General features: G+C 37.6%; 2 protein-coding genes across 2 annotated transcripts in view; one reads left to right on the forward strand and one right to left on the reverse strand.

Moving 5' to 3' along the window:
* LOC102803033 (uncharacterized) overlaps nucleotides 1–21078 on the forward strand; it is a 223480-nt gene that overhangs the window by 181258 nt on the left and 21144 nt on the right. The window lies entirely within an intron of this gene.
* On the reverse strand, nucleotides 272–15790 carry LOC100376542 (uncharacterized). Its single transcript, XM_085490985.1, has 8 exons — nucleotides 15739–15790; nucleotides 11879–12018; nucleotides 8961–9102; nucleotides 8809–8849; nucleotides 3385–3457; nucleotides 2748–2784; nucleotides 898–961; nucleotides 272–442 (listed from the first exon to the last, which is right to left on the reverse strand). Exons 1-8 carry the CDS (start codon nucleotides 15773–15775, stop codon nucleotides 272–274), a joined length of 705 nt encoding a protein of 234 aa, XP_085347111.1. The 5' UTR covers nucleotides 15776–15790.

Here is a 21078-nt window from a genome sequence, read left to right on the forward strand (position 1 = left end):
CATTTTTTTTTTTCTATCGTATTACTAACCCGGACAACTGGTTCTAAACATGTGATATTGATTGCTAATGAAATAGCTTTATGAGTACCAGGGACAAATAATAAAGAAAACGTATGACTTTTGTTGTAGAAACTGTTTTATTGCCTGAAGTACCTTGCGTTATATTTGGCGAGCGGGAAAGATTTTAGTTACAGTGAAGCACACACGACACTGTACTGTTGTATAATTGAACTGAGGTCACACCGTGACTTCGCGTTTTTCCCATGGTTGCTCAGCTCTTAAATGTGTATGATCCTGCAGCGTGTAAACCGCCATCTATCGGTACAATGGCCCCAGTGATGAAGGCCGCGTCATCGGATGCCAGGAAAGCTGTCAGCTTAGCACATTCTCCTGCTGTACCACACCGCCGAAACACGTGTTCATCCTTGGCTGCTTCCATCAACTACAAATAAAATGCATAAAGTATGCAGTAAAGTAAACATTCTTTCTGATTTGACGTAGAGGATCATGGGCGGTGATAGGGGTTCACTACAGCCGAGTATATGATTTATAATCAGATCTCGCGACCCTGGATGATTATTGGTTTAGTTGTACCACGTGGTCATACCTTGCCGGAAAGGATTGTCGAAGGATAACACACACAATTTTCAACAACAACAAATACATTTTAATTAACAGCACATACACATAATATTAGGCAACTATAAAAATTGTCAACATTGCCTGACTTTCCCTTTAATACAAGCAAAGCATCATGGTAAATCGACGCGCTGGAAGCGAGATTATGACGTCACTGAAAATGCTGTCATTGGAAATCATTATGGTAGAAACGATAGTTATACAACTTTCCTGTGAATTAAGAAAACTACAAGAAAACTACTCGGAGAGTATACGTACCCGGTCATATTCTTCGTCATTCAGTCCTGCTTTTTTATGACAGTCTGTATCTATCACCCCGGGACTAGAATAAAATAATAAGTTTGTTTCATTCTCCAATGCATTAATTTTTAGTGTTGCAAATACAAATTTACACTTCAAATCCATAGATCATTTACTGCTCACTGAGCGAAGGGGTATGGCCAATCGGTGGTTTTGTAGACAACGAGCAACTGAAATAAGGGGTGAGGGTGTTTACTTGAAATATTAATTAGTATTAGAAACTCTTTGTTTGCAATTCACTTCTTTGCATTTTGAAGAATACACATGTTATTACGCTGTGTCAATTTAAACTATGTAATCAGTGGAATAAACACCAATCTGTAATCCGTGGAATACACACCAAAACCGGTTACAAATACTTTCTTCATAATTAAATGTTTATGATTCTATTGGCATAGCTGTTGTTGCTGGTTCATTATTATCAGTAGTTGTATGTTTTTGTACGCCAACAATATATACCTTTGCGTCACTGCGCACGACAAAATGTGAAAACGGTTATTTTAGAATAGTCTTATCAGAGATTTGATGTGAAATGAATATGTACATGGCATGTGCAAACAGTACATGCAATTGTCTATAGAAACAACATTAAATATAAAACTTTATCGCCTGAGTCGAACCGAGGCAGCCATACTGGCACGTAATGTAGGCTGTTTAGCTGATCACAAACTTCGGAAACACAGTTAAACTCTGGTTACCTAGCCCTTTGTTTTTATCCTTTAAAAGTGTGACAGATGTTGTCATTCGTAGGATTTTCCCTCTATTTCAATGAAGACAAAGGCCAAATCATGAAACGAACAAAATTTAGAAGGCACACGTAAGTACTCAACGAACATCAGATTGTTCGTAAACGCATTTCATTGATATAATTGCAAATTCGTTTCAGTTTGTTGATGTTGAAACACAGTTTTCAATCAAAGGGATTTAGGAGATTTATTGCCAGTGACCTTTTTTGCAAGACAGGCACTCACATATTTTAAGATACACAGAAGACTATTCCCTTAAAGTCCAGTAAAGGAGTTGAATACGCATCAACTTTGTGACCATTCATGCACATGCAAGAGATTTGAAGCATAATTTCCTCGAAATCTCGTGATATTTTCACACAATACAAAAACCAATTAAGCTTGGGCAAAATGTTATACTCATGAATGATATACCCAAGTTCTACTTTGTTTTGATTAGAATTGCTCAAGTTATCTATCAAAAATTAACAAGTATTAATAACGACGCCGACAGACATTTCCTCCCTAATACCATTTGCCTTGCATAATACATGACGTACAAGTCAAAAACAAACTCGGGTGAAATTTGACGAGCTGGAATTTTGAATCAATGTAATCCATGACGAAACCGAAAAAGTTAAGAAAGAAAATAAAAATCTTTTGATACTGTGAATGTATGTGTGTTTAATACAACCGAGGATTACTTTTGAATAGTAGGGGGTAGTTCATTCATGATAATATCTAGAAATTAACTTTAGTTCAAACAAATAATTGTCCAGCTTTCTACATCATACACATTTTATAATAATATTGAGTGCGTCCCATTACAGATAATGAGTTCAATTTCCACAGCATAGTGGCAGACGTTTATTTATAAAGTTTAGAAAGTATAACAACGGCTTGTTAATAAAACGTGTTTAAAAGATTGATATCAAATGTTTCGTATCATTACGGGTGCTGCAGAGTTGGGGTTCAGTTGCCTCACAAGTTGCGTTGCATTGTGTTCCGCTGTGCTGCGCAAATCACAAATATTAAATAAAGAGACCCTACAGACTCAAAATAGTGACACGTGGCAATACTTACTTTATGGCATTCACGCGTACTTGTTTTGAGCCCAGTTCTGCAAGAATCAAAAGATTTCTACGTGAAGGGTAACATTGGTAGGGTTAAAGGGCGGTAGTCGTCGCGCCACGCATGCGCGAGATATATGGGTATGAACAAAGATGGCGACTTTGAACGTTGTGATTTTCATTTGAAGAGCACATTGGATTGTGGGAAATCAATGTTTATCAACACAAATGTCGCACATGCGCAGTGCGACGACTACCGCGCATTACTCGAGTTCAATGGATGACCAGGATCGGTGATTTCTGTTTTGTCATGTCATATTTCAGGCTACTCAAAGTGGGTTTCAAGATATACCCAAATGTCCACTATCACTTGTTTAGGAAATTTGTCGCACGTATACAAGTCAAGTCGTGATGTAATCATTTTTTATTATAACACGACCTGGTATAGTGAATATAATTGAAGAATTACTCGGATAATTAAACCACGTGACATTTAAACCTCGGGACAATTGTTTTGTGAATTAAACAATATTCTATCTTTGAATAAAATGTATATATTTGTTTATGAATACATTGCGTTGCGCATGACATTTTTACTAGGTTTAAGTTCATATCCTTGCTAGCCTAGTATTTGGAACTCAAATGCTTACCGACTGCAAGAAACTTTGTGAAATGGTCTACGGCAGACTTAGCCACGCTGTAGCACAGTAAACCGCCTGGAAACTAAAATAATTAAATGATCCATGATTGATAACGACTGTGATATTGTATAGGGTTGGTTGGGTACGTAGTGGGTGATCTATACTTGATACTGATATTGTATATGGTTGGTTGGGTACGTAGTGGGTGATCTATACTTGATACTGATTACCAAACGCTTCAGCGTGGTATTAAGAGTTTGTTTTCAAGGGTGGGTGATACCAAGGTGGGAAATGGATGCACATATGGGGTTAATTCCTTGAATTGCAATATAGAGGGTTCAAGCTGAAATACAATATATAGTGTTTTCATGTTTCGTCTGATATTTCTGTGGTATTCTGCTGCTGTAAGTAATGCACGATTTGTTCCGAAATTCAGTATATTGTGTGTATTCCAGGGTTATTCGTTTTTTGCTGAAAACACCCCTATTTTTTTAGTGGCAGAGTCGAATAGTCTCACTCCCACTGGGAAATCTGCATTGTTGCTTGAATGTGAGTTAATTAAACACATTTTCCAGACCGGCGAAAGAGTATACAACAGCCAATTTTAACAGCCTGTCACGTGATTTTAGTCTGAATGTCAACATGAAGAGGCTAGTCCATTTTACGCAGGAGTAATTGGGAGTAGAATATGTGAGGGATAGTATCAACAGAGATGTGTATAGTGAAAAGTAATATCTATCCTTCATTTGCATCTCTGAGCATTTCTGTTTTAGTATATTGGTTTGAAAATGTTGAACTTGCATGATTTGCAATGTGTTTTTTTAATGGGACTCCCCCATTGATCGAATCCCGGGTTTGAACGAGAACGGCACACCACGTGATTCGTTTGAATACAATGCTGATGGCAAACATGCCGTGTTACTGCAGTACTGCATTGACGGGATGACTTACTGGTACTGCATGCTACAACTTCGCTTGTGATGTTGCTTGTTAGCCATGGATTACATGAATCTTGATTACCAGTCAAATGTTGCTCATTTGACGTTGGTAATCTTTATTTGGAACTGAGTAACTTCCTGGTACTTCGTACTATGATAAAAATCAGTCAACATACATCAAGTTCTCTCAATCGTAGTATTCCATGTGATGTACACCTAATATGCCAAAAATGTTGCTGAACGATTTGAACTGAATAAAAATAGCAGACGAAAATTTGTTTACAAAATAAAAATACTTCGGTTGCCAATGAAAACCGGTAAAAAACAAGCAATATGTTTTCGGCTGTTATCATGGAAGGGACATGAACGTGAAGCTAACGTCTGTTTATAACTAAAACCGGGCACCTTATACGAGGTTCGCAAAATAACATGGCAGTCATTAGAAGTCACTTTATTTTATTGTTAGGACGTATTCAGCCGTTAAATGTATTATTTCCAACCGTTTTGCGATAGTATTTTCTAGATTGGAGGCAGCATTTACATTTTATTCAAAGTTCAAAGCTGCGTTGGGATTCCGTTGACAGTGGTAACAATGTCGGCGCCGGTGATCTCTTACCAGTGCGCAACGTAGCCACAATAAAAGGCATGATCATTTGGGCACTGCTATTACAAGACTTTGGCTGTTGCCATGGTAGCGGTGGGTCAGGATTGTTTTTCCAATTAGTGATGGTACGACCTGCCTGTCAAGTATGAACCGTGACAAAATCAGCCAAGCCAAAAAAAATCACAGAAGAGTTAAAAAGCCATTCCTGCTGAACAGTTACTCTAACTTCGGGGTCAACTTTCTCATTAATGAAAACAGATATCAAAAATTCAAATAGTAACTTTTTGCCCACACTCAAGCCGAGTACAATGAGCTATTTCTGAGGTGTTGTATCACAGGGAGTTGGACAAACTTATGTATCTTAATAAATTATTGAATAATAAAATGTTATATAACTTTTCTTTTACCCCTCTCCCCTTCCTGGTATCTATTTCAAGTATTTTTGTCAGGTTCAAATCGTTCACCAGCATTTTTGGCATGTTAGATGTACATCACATAGAATACTAGGATTGGGAGAACTTAATGTTTGTTGACCACCTGGAATCTGAGTTTTATAAATCTTGAAGGGCTCTCGGAAGATCCACCCGCTGCCTGGACCCGCAGTAAAATCTCCGATTAATATGGAGCCGCAACCATCAACATCGATATACCATGAGGTTTCTGTTGGCGACGTTGCGGCGTTACTCAGTTCCAAATAAAGATTACCAACGCCAAATTAGCAAAATTTAACCGGTAACCAAGACTCAGTCCATCCACGACAAGCAAGCAACATCACAAACGAGGTTGTAGTGTGCAGCTCACGAGTCAGCGACGACCGATTTCAACGAAAGTCATTCCGTCAGTGAAGTACTGCAGTTGCACGGCATGTTTGCCAATGCACAGATCTGTGGAGGAACTTTTAACTTCAACATCAACCGTGTATCGTAGTCGCCCAGTTTAAGTTCTGGTTCTGTCGTGGTCCCAACTAAAGGGCGACAGTCGTCGTGTCGCGTCCTGTTCGATATGGGACTCATAGCGACGTATACAACGCGTGTAAAATACATTGTTTATTTACATGAAATTCGAACACGCGCTGCGCTACGACCACCGCGCTTAAACATCCACGAGTTATTTATTCGGACAATGACTTAAATTAGACGTCTGATTATTTTATTTTCACACGTACAGCGACACGCGTTCTACACTGACAAGCGTTGCTAGGTCGCAGCACTGTCTTGGAGCATATTAATGGGCAATTGGGTTCCCCGATCTAAATTTCTATCCCGGTTTGTTGCACGTTCTTTTTTTAATATGAAATAATCAAATATGGGACATGTGTATAATAACAGAACCCCACACCCTCCCCGTGGCTTCGCTCGTGAAAGTACGGCAGCAGGATACACCGCATCACTCGTGAAAATAACTTCCATACGCAATGAAAGCCACGGGGAGGGTATCTGTCATAATACTTCATTATCACTGAAAACATTTTTCCCCTGACATAAATTCCAGTGAATATGCCATTTCCCTCATACTCTATTGAGACACAGCGCAGTGAAAATTGGATTCACATGTAATGCTTGAAAACATGTCAGAAAAAATAAATTAAGTGAAATTCTACGTGACTTCATAATAGTTGGAAATGAACACATTACACCCGACCCTACCACTCTATATACAATGTAAACTACACCCCAAAACATCCTTTCACCCACAGTTACTACCATGTTTCACCAGTGTATTCTATTTGACGTCAGGAGAAATTGAAATAAACAAATTAATTATAATTTCAGCCTCTAGTTGACCACTGATTAAATAAACTACCTCGTCTTTATGTCAACTTGCAGTTATTCGTTGCCTACACCAGTGACTTCAAAATATATGTTTCAATCCCAGGAATTTCACTCGCTGTTAATTGCATGGGAGTGGCAGTCTTTAATGAATTTCTATTGTCATGTCAATTTCTTGCGATTACTCGAACATTAAGCTGTAACCACATACCGCCTAGGTGCTGTAATTAAATCCTGGTGTAAGCACCATATGAACTATGAACAATGCATGTGAAGCCAGCTGTGGGGTATATTCAATCCTATAGATTTCTCATTGTTTGGTAACTATTTGCTGCAAATGCAACAAAAATCAATATAAAAAATATTACCGACACAGTATTCTACAGGTTACTTGTATTGTGTAGGGTTGGTTGGGTACGTAGTTGGTGATCTATACTTGATACTGATATTGTATAGGATTGGCTGGGTATGTAGTTGGTGATCTATACTTGATACTGATATTGTATAGGATTGGCTGGGTATATAGTTGGTGATATATACTTGATACTGATATTGTATAGGGTTGGTTGGGTACGTAGTGGGTGATCTATACTTGATACTGATATTGTATATGGTTGGTTGGGTACGTAGTGGGTGATCTATACTTGATACTGATATTGTGTAGGGTTGGTTGGGTACGTAGTGGGTGATCTATACTTGATACTGATATTGTATAGGATTGGTTGGGTACGTAGTGGGTGATCTATACTTGATACTGATATTGTATAGGGTTGGTTGGGTACGTTGTTGGTGATCTATACTTGATACTGATATTGTATAGGATTGGCTGGGTATATAGTTGGTGATCTATACTTGATACTGATATTGTATAGGGTTGGTTGGGTGCGTAGTTGGTGATCTATACTTGATACTGATATTGTATAGGGTTGGTTGTGTACGTAGTGGGTGATCTATACTTGATACTGATATTGTATAGGGTTGGTTGGGTACGTAGTGGGTGATCTATACTTGATACTGATATTGTATAGGGTTGGTTGGGTACGTAGTTGGTGATCTATACTTGATACTGATATTGTGTAGGATTGGCTGGGTACGTAGTTGGTGATCTATACTTGATACTGATGTTGTGTAGGATTGGATAGGTACGTAGTTGGTGATCTATACTTGATACTGATATTGTGTAGGATTGGCTGGGTACGTAGTTGGTGATCTATACTTGATACTGATATTGTGTAGGATTAGCTGGGTACGTAGTTGGTGATCTATACTTGATACCGATATTGTGTAGTATTGGCTGGGTACGTAGTGGGTGATCTATACTTGATACTGATATTGTATAGGGTTGGTTGGGTACGTAGTGGGTGATCTATACTTGATACTGATATTGTATAGGGTTGGTTGGGTACGTAGTTGGTGATCTATACTTGATACTGATATTGTGTAGGATTGGCTGGGTATGTAGTTGGTGATCTATACTTGATACTGATATTGTATAGGGTTGGTTGGGTACGTAGTGGGTGATCTATACTTGATACTGATATTGTATAGGATTGGCTGGGTATGTAGTTGGTGATCTATACTTGATACTGATATTGTATAGGGTTGGTTGGGTACGTAGTGGGTGATCTATACTTGATACTGATATTGTATAGGATTGGCTGGGTATGTAGTTGGTGATCTATACTTGATACTGATATTGTATAGGATTGGTTGGGTACGTAGTTGGTGATCTATACTTGATACTGATATTGTGTAGGATTGGCTGGGTACGTAGTGGGTGATCTATACTTGATACTGATATTGTATAGGATTGGTTGGGTACGTAGTTGGTGATCTATACTTGATACTGATATTGTATAGGATTGGCTGGGTACGTAGTTGGTGATCTATACTTGATACTGATATTGTATAGGGTTGGTTGGGTACGTAGTGGGTGATCTATACTTGATACTGATATTGTATAGGGTTGGTTGGGTACGTAGTTGGTGATCTATACTCGATACTGATTATTTTGTTTTGTGGTGGTGTATTCTTGTACAGCGGTAAAGATTTGACTTGCTATGTAGTATGTGCGTGATCTATAATGAATATAGTGTTGGGTTGATGGCACAATAATACTCACCACTGACAAGCTTGTCATACTTGATACGTTTACAATATTACCTGAAATATATATAAAAGACGTAAAACAAGAAATTCAGTTTATTATATCAGCCACAAATTGTCTATACTTAGAGTTGTAGTAGAATGCCTACACTCTGTACACCAACATACCTTTGGTCTTTATCAGGTGGGGAACGGCTAATTTTGATAAATGGAACAGCGCCCTCACGTTGAGGTTGAAAGAATGGTCAAACCTCTCCATCGATACTGTTTCAATCGTCTCTCTATAGAAGCCACCCCCTGCGTTGTTAACCTAAATAAATTGCATGTAATACAGTAACGATAGAAGACAAGAAAAGATGAATCATGATGGTAAAACAAGAAACAACAACCAATCAATACACTTAACAATTAATCCATTAACGGACATAATCTATGCGGAGCCCCCATAGTTATATACTGATATATAGAACCCATTTGGCTGTTCAATCGCTTTATACCAATCCATTAACGTAGAATCTCTGTGGTGTTCAAATCACTATGTACCAATCAAGTAAAGCATAGAATATATGGACGTCCCAACGGTATATACCAGTCCAGTAAAGCATAGAATATATGGACGTCCCAACGGTATATACCAGTCCAGTAAAGCATAGAATATATGGACGTCCCAACGGTATATACCAGTCCAGTAAAGCATAGAATATATGGGCGTCACAACGGTATATGCCAGTCCAGTAAAGCTAGAATATATGGGCGTCACAACGGTATATGCCAGTCCAGTAAAGCATAGAATATATGGGCGTCACAACGCAAGTACGGTATATGCCAGTCCAGTAAAGCATGGAATATATGGGCGTCACAGCGGTATATACCAGTCCAGTAAAGCATAGAATATATGGGCGTCACAACGGTATATGCCAGTCCAGTAAAGCATAGAATATATGGGCGTCACAACGGTATATGCCAGTCCAGTAAAGCATAGAATATATGGGCGTCACAACGGTATATGCCATTCCAGTAAAGCATAGAATATATGGGCGTCACAACGGTATATGCCAGTCCAGTAAAGCATAGAATATATGGGCGTCACAACGGTATATGCCAGTCCAGTAAAGCATAGAATATATGGGCGTCACAACGGTATATGCCAGTCCAGTAAAGCATAGAATATATGGGCGTCACAACGGTATATGCCAGTCCAGTAAAGCATAGAATATATGGGCGTCACACCGGTATATGCCAGTCCAGTAAAGCATAGAATATATGGGCGTCACAACGGTATATGCCAGTCCAGTAAAGCATAGAATATATGGGCGTCACAACGGTATATGCCAGTCCAGTAAAGCATAGAATATATGGGCGTCACAACGGTATATGCCAGTCCAGTAAAGCATAGAATATATGGGCGTCACAACGGTATATGCTAGTCCAGTAAAGCATAGAATATATGGGCGTCACAACGGTATATGCCAGTCCAGTAAAGCATAGAATATATGGGCGTCACAACGGTATATACCAGTCCAGTAAAGCATAGAATATATGGGCGTCACAACGGTATATGCCAGTCCAGTAAAGCATAGAATATATGGGCGTCACAACGGTATATGCCAGTCCAGTAAAGCATAGAATATATGGGCGTCACAACGGTATATGCCAGTCCAGTAAAGCATAGAATATATGGGCGTCACAACGGTATATGCCAGTCCAGTAAAGCATAGAATATATGGGCGTCACAACGGTATATGCCAGTCCAGTAAAGCATAGAATATATGGGCGTCACAACGGTATATGCCAGTCCAGTAAAGCATAGAATATATGGGCGTCACAACGGTATATGCCAGTCCAGTAAAGCATAGAATATATGGGCGTCACAACGGTATATGCCAGTCCAGTAAAGCATAGAATATATGGGCGTCACAACGGTATATACCAGTCCAGTAAAGCATAGAATATATGGGCGTCACAACGGTATATGCCAGTCCAGTAAAGCATAGAATATATGGGCGTCACAACGGTATATACCAGTCCAGTAAAGCATAGTATATATGCGGCGGTTCAATCGCTATATACGTGGCGTTGATATTCCATACACGGAATTTATTATAGTAATATACAAAAATACTGCACCATAGAACGATGCTTGGTAATTTTAACCCTATTATGTCGATGTCTGCAGGTTTCGCCAGACTACAATATTCAAGATGTACTTAGTTGTTACGGTCTTCAAAGTAAAGTCAAACGGTATTTAACACTACAAACCATAGATATTAGGAATTAGTAGCATTTAAGACGCATAAATACGTGTACGAAACAATATTTGACAACAATTGATCTCTATTTGTAAAGTTGGTGTACAAATATTTGAATGAATATCGCATCGTTGTCATGGACACATGTCATGTTACCGGGCGTGCGATATTATGAACGAACAATGGCACGTCCAGTCACACGCGTTCGACCTGAACTCCCTCAATACTTGCATACACGTGTATACAGACGATCTGTACGATGCAATCTTAGCAATGCTCACCAGAATATCGAGGTGTCCAAAGTGTTTCACAGTGGATTCAACAATGTTAACACAAACTTCGTCTATAGTGATATCACCAGGTACACACAATATCTGTGATAAAAAGACATGTGTTGATAATATAAACGTACATCATAGTGATAGGAAAAACTCAAAAAGACAAATAAATAAATAAATAAATAAATAAATAAATAAATAAATAAATAAATAAATAAATAAATAAATAAATAAATAAATAAATAAATAAATAAATAAATAAATAAATAAATAAATAAATAAATAAACGATGGTACTAAATATACGTAGACAATGAGGCAAAACATGACTGAATATATGATATGACTGATATATACTGAATTTAGGTAATCATCAGTTTTTCAGGTTTTGTTACGTAAGTATATTACCCCGAATACTTTATATATACATTATATTTATATTTTTATATATTTATACATTATTTGGGGAAAAGTCATTATTATATAACTATAGCATGTTGTATTGCGATACGTTATGCAGTTTGAAATACTTGCAATGATTTACAAACTGGTTATGTTACCTTGTCTTTTGACAATCCGTTTTTCTCACACTCTTTGGAAACCGCTTCCATTTTCGTGACATCTCTTCCTCCAATTGCGAGATAGCAACCGAGCGATGCAAAATGAGCGGCGATAGCAGCTCCTATGCCGCTACTTGCACCTGAAATATCATATATTGCGTTAAAATAATAGAGGAACAGTATAGTACGAGAGAACGTCGTCACATCAAAACAACATCCAAACTATGATTAAACTACTTTGGCTCTGGAAATAGTATTTTACCATACATTACTATTATAAGTCTTGTTCAAATGCACATTTTGTTTACTAAGTACATGCGTTTTTTTACTAAGTACATACTGAATATCATAGTTTCTTTAAATTTAAAATGTCAGGCATCGTGTCTGATACTATATGACCTATGACCAATGACGATGATATATTCTACAAGAGTGGCTGTTTTAGCTACCATTATTGCAATATTGCAAACATAGAAATCAATATAGAAAGTTTAAAAATAACTACAGTATCCTTCTGCTGTGGGAATAGAATTGAGGAAATGGGATATACATGAAATATAGTAATTAAACAATAAAAAAATGACTAACCGATTAAACAGGTTTACAATGCGTAGGCATAATGAACAATATAATCTTTTCAGCTGTTATCCAATGTTTTAAATGAATGTTTTGCAAAAAGAAAAATAACACTGTCAATAGAATCAAATATGCATATCATCTCAGAGTGTTTATATTCTAATTTGTGTTTCATTTGGATATAATGTTAATTGTTGCGTAAATTATTCTTATTAAAATTATTACACCCAGCAACGATAAACTAATTGTCACTGGATTTCAATAGACTTATCATTATGTGACGTGTAAATACAGCAATTGCTTACATGTAGAGTTTATGTTAAAGAATATGCAAATTAAGTCAGTTATCCCAAGTTTCCGAGTCACTGAAATGCGATAAACAGTATTTGTGACATGCAACGCTCAAGATAATCTTCGATAAATTGAAATATATTCACAGATGGTAACATTTTGGTTCAGAATATATAATCCAATACTCCCGAAATAATGTTTTAAAACAATGACATTAATATAGGGACAGAAGAAATACGAGATCATAAATACGAGACAATTTTTTTTATATTCTGATTATGTAATATTATATTTCATTTATCGTTGGTCGAAATTTAATGTGCACAATTCATTTGATACGTAATCTCAGTTTATTTTCCAAAACCAAGTTGTGGGTAAACATTCCACTGACATTTGCATAACTATGCTAAAAATATGGATATGCTCTACATACTTAATGAAGACGTTTAACATAACAAATGTCTTTAATAAATTAGCTGCGGTTACGCCATTTTGCTCAACTCAATACTCACTCTTGTTGAATTAGTTTTGTCAATTTCTTGGTGAAGGTTTACCGTCCTAGTAGATCAAATACTTGTAAATTTACAAAGTAACACACGCATATATATATTGGAAAGTTACTGATTGGATGGTATCTATGATACGGCATGTGACCGGATTAAACGGACACGTGTACAATAATTGGTGGAGCCCACTGATTGGGTGGCACCTAGGAGCATGTGCCGATTGGTGAATTGGGACAACACTCGGTGTGCATATAATTGTGCAGGGACCAGTGTCAGTGTTGTGTGATGTTACACATGGCTGATTTTTCATGTGACTTTTGTGTTATGCATTCGTGTTGAATCTAGCCTCCGGGAAGGTGTATGTTTTATGTCGGTGAAATTTCAACGCCTATGTATCTACATGTGGCTGCAACTGCTTTAAATGACTGTCACCACGTACCATATTACGTCCAGAGGCAACCACACTAACTGCGTTTCCGCCAGTTTATTTTGTCGATTTTGTTTCTTACCTATTACCCTAGCTGTATAAATTTATGAAATCTGTCTACCTTCGTAAGTGTTGCACTTTTGAAATTTTTAATGCAAGCGCTCATACCTTAGATTGTTCTGTACATTGTCGCTTAATTTGAGGAAAGGGAGGGGAGAACTGACTGTAGAAATGCAAAGACGGGAAACCGAGGTAATTAGAGAGATAGAGCCATTGAAATGAGATTGAAAAATTAAAATTGAATAGGCAAATCCGCCAACCCACTTTTCTGCTAATATTAAAAAATAACCAGATTATATGGAGGGAGAGGATAAGGTAACGTTGAACATGTAAACCGTCTTGAAGTATTTGTTACTGTTTGTAAATTGACTGAGGAAGGGTATAATTAGGGAAAGCCTGCCAAACATGAAACCAAGAACAAATATGTAACCAGGTTGAGCAGTCACTAAAAGCTCTGCTCCAAATAATTATGTTGGGACACAGTCAATGGATGAAATAAAATATTAAAGTGATGATGACAGTCTACTTTGACTATCCAAGCCCTACAGATGAAATAATAAGTGTGAATACTAATTCTGCAAGAGGGCCTACAAGCCCGTGTTAAAAGCTGTAGCTAAATCGGACTATGTAGTAACAGTGCTTATCCTCGGGGGCGGACATCCGGGCATTTTCACCGCCTGGCAACCCGCGGCGGTGAAAACAAAGGCCCAAAACTCGCAGAAAACGGTACTTTGGGATGACTGTTGAGACTCCTATAAATTTGGTTGTTCGGGATTACTTCAAAGTTGAGTTTGTGTTGTTTTCTCGAATTTTCACCGGCTCGACCGGTGTTCCACAGCAGCGCCCACAGAGCCCATAGAAATGCATGTACAGTGGTGCGCGTCGTAGCAACGTGGAACGTCTTGTGACGTAGCTCCGCCCCCGAGGATAGATTCGAGATGTAGTATGGTTGTAATCAGTGATGATTTGGTCATTCTTAATCAATACACTACAGTGCAAGTATGTCTTATAGAATGGTACATGTTTATAATCAAAATTTGGCCATCTTATTTATGACATTCATACTATGCGGGTCGTGTATGGGCAGTTTGTAGAAGGGAGCCACTATATGATTCAATCATTGGGAACATCATATGTTTCGACCTTTCGAAACTATTAAGGCTGAGAAGGGGTCAGTAAAGGGGAAGGGGAAGAACTATATCCCAGTGAAAGACCACCCATATAAGAAAGGTCCATATGCACATATAGGTAAGCTCGAAGGTTGTGATTCCACTAGAGATTCATTTATTGTAGAGAATAAAAACCATATTCCCTAAAAGTTTACCCACTCACTTAAGGTTTAGCTCATTTCTTCTCCTGTACCTTGAAGTGCCCATTCGAGGACTCGCTCCATTGAAATGGCATTGGAAAATTTGAATTTACAGACCCAATCTGCTACTGTGTGTCCCTGGATTTAGCATGGATGGTATTCCAATTAACAGTGCCCAACAAATGGACTGAAGACCGGAGTTTCACAGCTTACCCGACTAGCATGTATTCAAACAATCGATTTATATTCATGAAGTCAACTTTTGTGTGTTCGAGGTTATTTGGTTTTACCTTCAATTGATTCGTGTCCTATTTACCTTATTGCGATTGTGTTTTGTTTCTACCAAATTGTGAAATATCGGTGACATTTGGAATATATTGTACATCTTTCGATATGTGGTGTTATGAAGTGTAATGCGACAGATCGCTCGCTTTAGATCTGCTTACGAGTGCATATACGGCTCATTATGATTTGCTTAATAGGTCAGTGGATACCTCGCTTGTAGGGCTACCGGCGTGTGTTGAACCGACCATGGAGGTAAAATACCTCCATGAACCGACATTGAAAACACATTGAAAATGTATTAGTGCGTGGCACAATACGTCTTACTACCCTAAGACAATTCAAAGATGGTGGTTTTGAGAAAATGTACGACATGTTTTAAATGCAAGATCTAATAGCAGTACTGTACCTGTAACGAGGGCTACCTTTCCTTGTAAGGAACTCATCTTATATCTGTTCACACTCACGGTGTAGGAATAGACTGACAAGGTCATGAGAGTTGAAAGGTTAACTTAGGAGTGGAGCATTTGCTAACTTGAACTCGGGGGAGACAATGCAAATTGAATGAGGCAATGTTTTGTTTTATTTGAATTGACTATATGCGAATCCATTGTGGCTGGAAATATTTGTCACGATGAAGCTGGTTTGAAAACTTGTTTGGTCTATAATGCGAAATTAAATTCCTTAGTAGTAGTAACAGTAGTAACAAGAATTCAAATTTCTTCTCGAAATAAAGAATGTGTATACATTATTCCCAAATATTTGTTTTTATTTATTTTTTCACATTTAATTGTTTAATTTAGTTTCTTAGTTATATATCATAATTTTCAATTTTTCAATTCTGAGTTTGGATGTCGATTTAATATAGTTGATAACTGAATTCTGCGTTATGGGTCGGATTAGTATGGCTGATAACTCAATTCTGTGTTAGGGGGTCGTATTAGTATAGTTGATAACTCAATTCTGTGTTAGGGGGTCGTATTAGTATAGTTGATAACTCAATTCTGTGTTAGGGGGTCGGATTAGTACAGTTGATAACTCAATTCTGAGTTAGGGGTCAGATTAGTACAGTTGATAACTCAATTCTGAGTTAGAGGTCGGATTAGTATAGTTGATAACTCAATTCTGCGTTAGGGCGTCGGATTAGTATAGTTGATAACTCAATTCTAAGTTAGGGGTCGAATTAGTATAGTTGATAACTCAATTCTGAGTTAGGGGTCGGATTAGTATAGTTGATAACTGAATTCTGATTTAGGGGTCAGATTATTATAGCTGATAACTGAATTCTGAGTTAGGGGTCGGATTATTATAGTTGATAACTCAATTCTGAGTTAGGGGTCGGATTAGTATAATTGATAACTCAATTCCGAGTTAGGGGTCGGATTAGTACAGTTGATAACTCAATTCTGCGTTAGAGGGTCGGATTAGTATAGTTGATAACTCATTTCTGCGTTAGGGGTCGGATTAGTATAGTTAATAACTCAATCCTGCGTTAGGGGGTCGGATTAGTATAGTTGATAACTCAATTATGCGTTAGGGACGGATTAGCATAGTTAATAACTCAATTCTGAGTTAGGGGTCGGATTAGTATAGCTGATAACTCAATTCTGAGTTAGGGGTCGGATTAGTATAGTTGATAACTCAATTCTGAGTTAGGGGGTCGGATTAGTATAGTTGATAACTCAATTCTGAGTTAGGGGTCGGATTAGTATAGTTGATAACTCAATTCTGAGTTAGGGGTCGGATTAGTATAGTTCATAACTCAATTCTGAGTTAGGGGTCGGATTATTATAGTTGATAACTCAATTCTGAGTTAGGGGTTGGATTATCATAGTTGATAACTCAATTCTGAGTTAGGGGTCGGACTAGTATAGTTCATAACTCAATCGTTATCCAATAATTCTTTCCTTTAATTTGTTTGCAAGAAATAATAAATGTATAGTATAATTATAATAATAATACATAAATAAACGTAAATATAATGCTCTACACATCTCCGGTCTACATAATAAATAATTTGTTGTATTACTATTTCCTTTCTATAATAATCGGAAAAGTTTATACCATGTCTTAAATACATTGAAATTCAAGCGTTTTGTGTGACCACCGTGATACGTCCGTAAAATTCTAATATTTAGAAAATAGATTTTAATAATATGTATAACTGACAAAAACAGTTAAGCCTTAAAACACACACATCCTTTAAAACAAAATAAATATTATATTTTAAAAAACAATTCATAAGTAGACACATTCTTCCCCTTTTACTGAAACCAGTCATTATGTAGCACAGACGTAACTTTCATGTAACATCCAGGTACCTGTTCAAACAAATACTTTATATATTGTGATAGTCTAATTGGTGCGATTCCCGATAGAATGTTTCCACTCAATAATGGACAGTTGTCGAGTTCATTTCGTGGCAAAATGTTATTGAAGACCGTCTTGGATTTATTAACGTTACATTTACTTTGATCCTCAGAAACATCCTGCCCAGGTGCGGCTTTAATTCTGCATATATCAATGCGTTTCATAGCAGGCAACGATGACACAATCGCCGTTTTTTCCCTTTCATTCGCATTTATCAAAGCAAGTTTGCACAATTTACATTTTCTTGATTCCCCGGAAATATGTAATTCAAGTTCACATTTACAATTAGCAGCATGGGTGGACGTTGTAGACTGTGTCGCTATGACTTCTGGGATATATATGTCACGGTCTACGTTAACGTTTAACTGTTCTCGGCATATCTTGGGATGTCTGGCTACTAATCGACATCGAACGCTGTGTTCAGACTTCACAGTTATTGTTTTTACGATATTTGGAATCTCATTCCTATGATTGTTAACTTGATTGTCAAGGTCATTTTCCCACTTCATGGTAGCTCTGGGTTCTGCGTCTAAAACAAATAAATAGGTATATGGCAATTAATACGAAACATCTTTTTCAAAAATGGGTTGTAATGCAGGGTAAAGTCATTGATAAATTATGAGTACGTCTTTTTCACTACCATTATACCAATATAATTGCACACAGTGCAGCAAACTCATAGTAGCTGCTAACAGAGGTAGTAAAGCAAGGAAATGATATATAGTATGTGGAAATTGTTAATCTGCAATCCTGAAAATGTATTTTATGGTCTATTAAATGTACTACTATCACAGGTAACAAGAGATAACTATTGTCAAACTATTATTGTAACTCGCAAAAATGACAACTATTGGCAGACTACTGCTGTCACGAGTGACAAATTACTATAGTAATTTGAAAAAAAGTGAAAACTACCACTAGTAAAAAGTGACAAAACTACTACCATCACTAGTAAAAAGTGGCAACTACTGTCAAACTATTACTGTCACTGGTAACAAGTGACAACTATTGGCAATATATTATTGTCACTCGTAACCATTGGCAAACTTCTACCGTCGTTGTATTGTTCACTGACACTGATTATCACTGTTATCGGAACACTTTAAAATATAAAATAAGCAAAATAATATTAATCTCGAGCGAATGTAAATATACCAACATGTGCATACTTTTATTTTGCAGCAATTATTTCCAGCAAACTTTTCAATTTTTTTTTGTCTTTATTATTCAAAGACAAATCACTATATTATCAGGGGGAAAATCTTCTCTCTACAGGGTTCTCCACACTTGTCAGGGGGGGAACTCGTCTCGTCTCTATATCTCGTCCCCTTGAGGTACGGGATCGGGAAAGTCACTTATACTTTACAGTCAAATAAGACACACACAACGAAATACGTTTCAGCTCTCGTCTTAGTCGATCTTTCGAGCACTCTATAAGACACGGCGCCCTGGGGAAAAAATCCCCAAGACTCTCGCAAGGCTGACCCAAGACTAGCCCAAGACTGGACTGCCTCAAGGCTCGCCCCTGGACTCTCTCGGACTCTCGACTCGACTCGACTCAACTGCGTCTATCGTGGAGTATTCGCCAAGACCAACTCAAACTCTCTTTATTCATTTTCAAAACTCTAACCAATTACAAAGCAGTAAAAAGACTCTAAGGCGTAAACTTCAATCATAAAGCCAATCACACTAAGTACTGAATACGTCATATCTTTTGATTAATCGTTCACTACATTAATAACTATGAATATAAACTGTCAGAATGAGTAGTCTAAAAGCGGTGGTTATCTGGTAATTAGTTCCAAATCACTGAGCCAAGTTCCGTCCAAAACTTCAAATAGGCCTACACGATGACAGACATAACACAGCAATTCGCTAATAATCAGTTAATCAAGTCGACCAACAGATACGCGAAAACAAATTCATTACAATATCTTGAGATAGATCTATACAATTCTCCTAGTCAACAGCAATTTTGCCAAGGTACACATAACGAGTGTGTAAATGCATAACAATGTGTTTCTAAGACAATGCTTATGTAACAATATTCTAACTTGTATTTCCAAGTGCAGGTTGTGAAAGTATGCACTATAAACCTTGAGCATGCAACTTATACCACGATCTTTGTTGCTCAGAAGCAACAATCAGAAAGAGGCATAAATTGTAAAATTTCGGTGCACTATAAACACCATGATACCCTTACTCTTGGCAATAGGTCCTGGGAAACAACGAGCCTACTCTCTGGGCGATGTCGCCGGTGATGTAACTATTGTGTTTTACGACGATATTTAGAATTGAAACAAAATGATAAAGTGTAAGAGGGAGTGTTTACCTTTACTGCACTGGACATCCATTGTAAATGTTTTATACTGAAACTGTAACAGACAAAAGGTGCGCTGCTGCGGTGTGTACACGTGAACGATCGGCAAAAAATGTCAGGAGACGAGGAATCCCACTAACAATGGCTAGTTCTAAAGTCGCTAAGCTACGGCGTCGAACGAACGCGCTTTATGACGTCATATCGAACATCACCCATAGCGCTCTCGCAGACTTCGTTTTTGTGGACGCGGCGATTGAGTGCTATATCTTTTTCAAAATACGCTGATATGTGGAAATTGTTAGTTATTATTCAAACTAACCAACGCATTGATCGAAAGAACGCTAATAGGTCACCTGGTGTAAACATAGATCTCGTTCGGCTTTATTTCACATTGTATAGCATGAATTTGTCGTTATCTTCGGAGTCGCCTGTATCCCGTTCGTACTCGCCCTCTATCGTCATATGTCACTCAGACTTTCAGAGTTTCAGAGAAGGTGGTCTAGTACCGTTTTTCATTTCATGTACAACGTAAATCCTACCATCCGTTGCAAGTAACACCCGAGCAGGAGAGCGCCACCACCGTGAATGTCTTCAGACTAAAAATCGTTTGTTTGTAATGGAACACCGGCGAAACCCTACACATTTGTTTTCAAAAAAAACAACAAATATATTATGGTAATTAATTCTATTTAATTAAGAGGGGTGGCTTGCCCATTTCGTTCGCGAATGAGTCATCCAGAGGTTTGAATTTGAACTTGCTCAAGGAGATGAAGAAACATTTCTATTACGTATCGATAGATGGCGCATTGAAGCTACACAAAAGATCATATTAAACTCGGTGAGTATTTGTATAACTGATCAGTCAGATAATGTAGACCAGTGACCATGATATTATGTCTAGACGTGCAAAATACCACTCAGTTAAAGTTTACTATTAAAGTAGGTGAGGTCGTGTTATCTCCACATACGTGATATCAGATGAAACCATCAATCATTGTATTTATATCTCTACAAAGTCCAGCAGTCACGTGACATATTACTATATATTAGACACAGTCA

Source organism: Saccoglossus kowalevskii, chromosome 16 (genome assembly GCF_978046115.1).
Source record: "Saccoglossus kowalevskii chromosome 16, keSacKowa6.1, whole genome shotgun sequence".
NCBI classification, from domain to species: domain Eukaryota; kingdom Metazoa; phylum Hemichordata; class Enteropneusta; family Harrimaniidae; genus Saccoglossus; species Saccoglossus kowalevskii.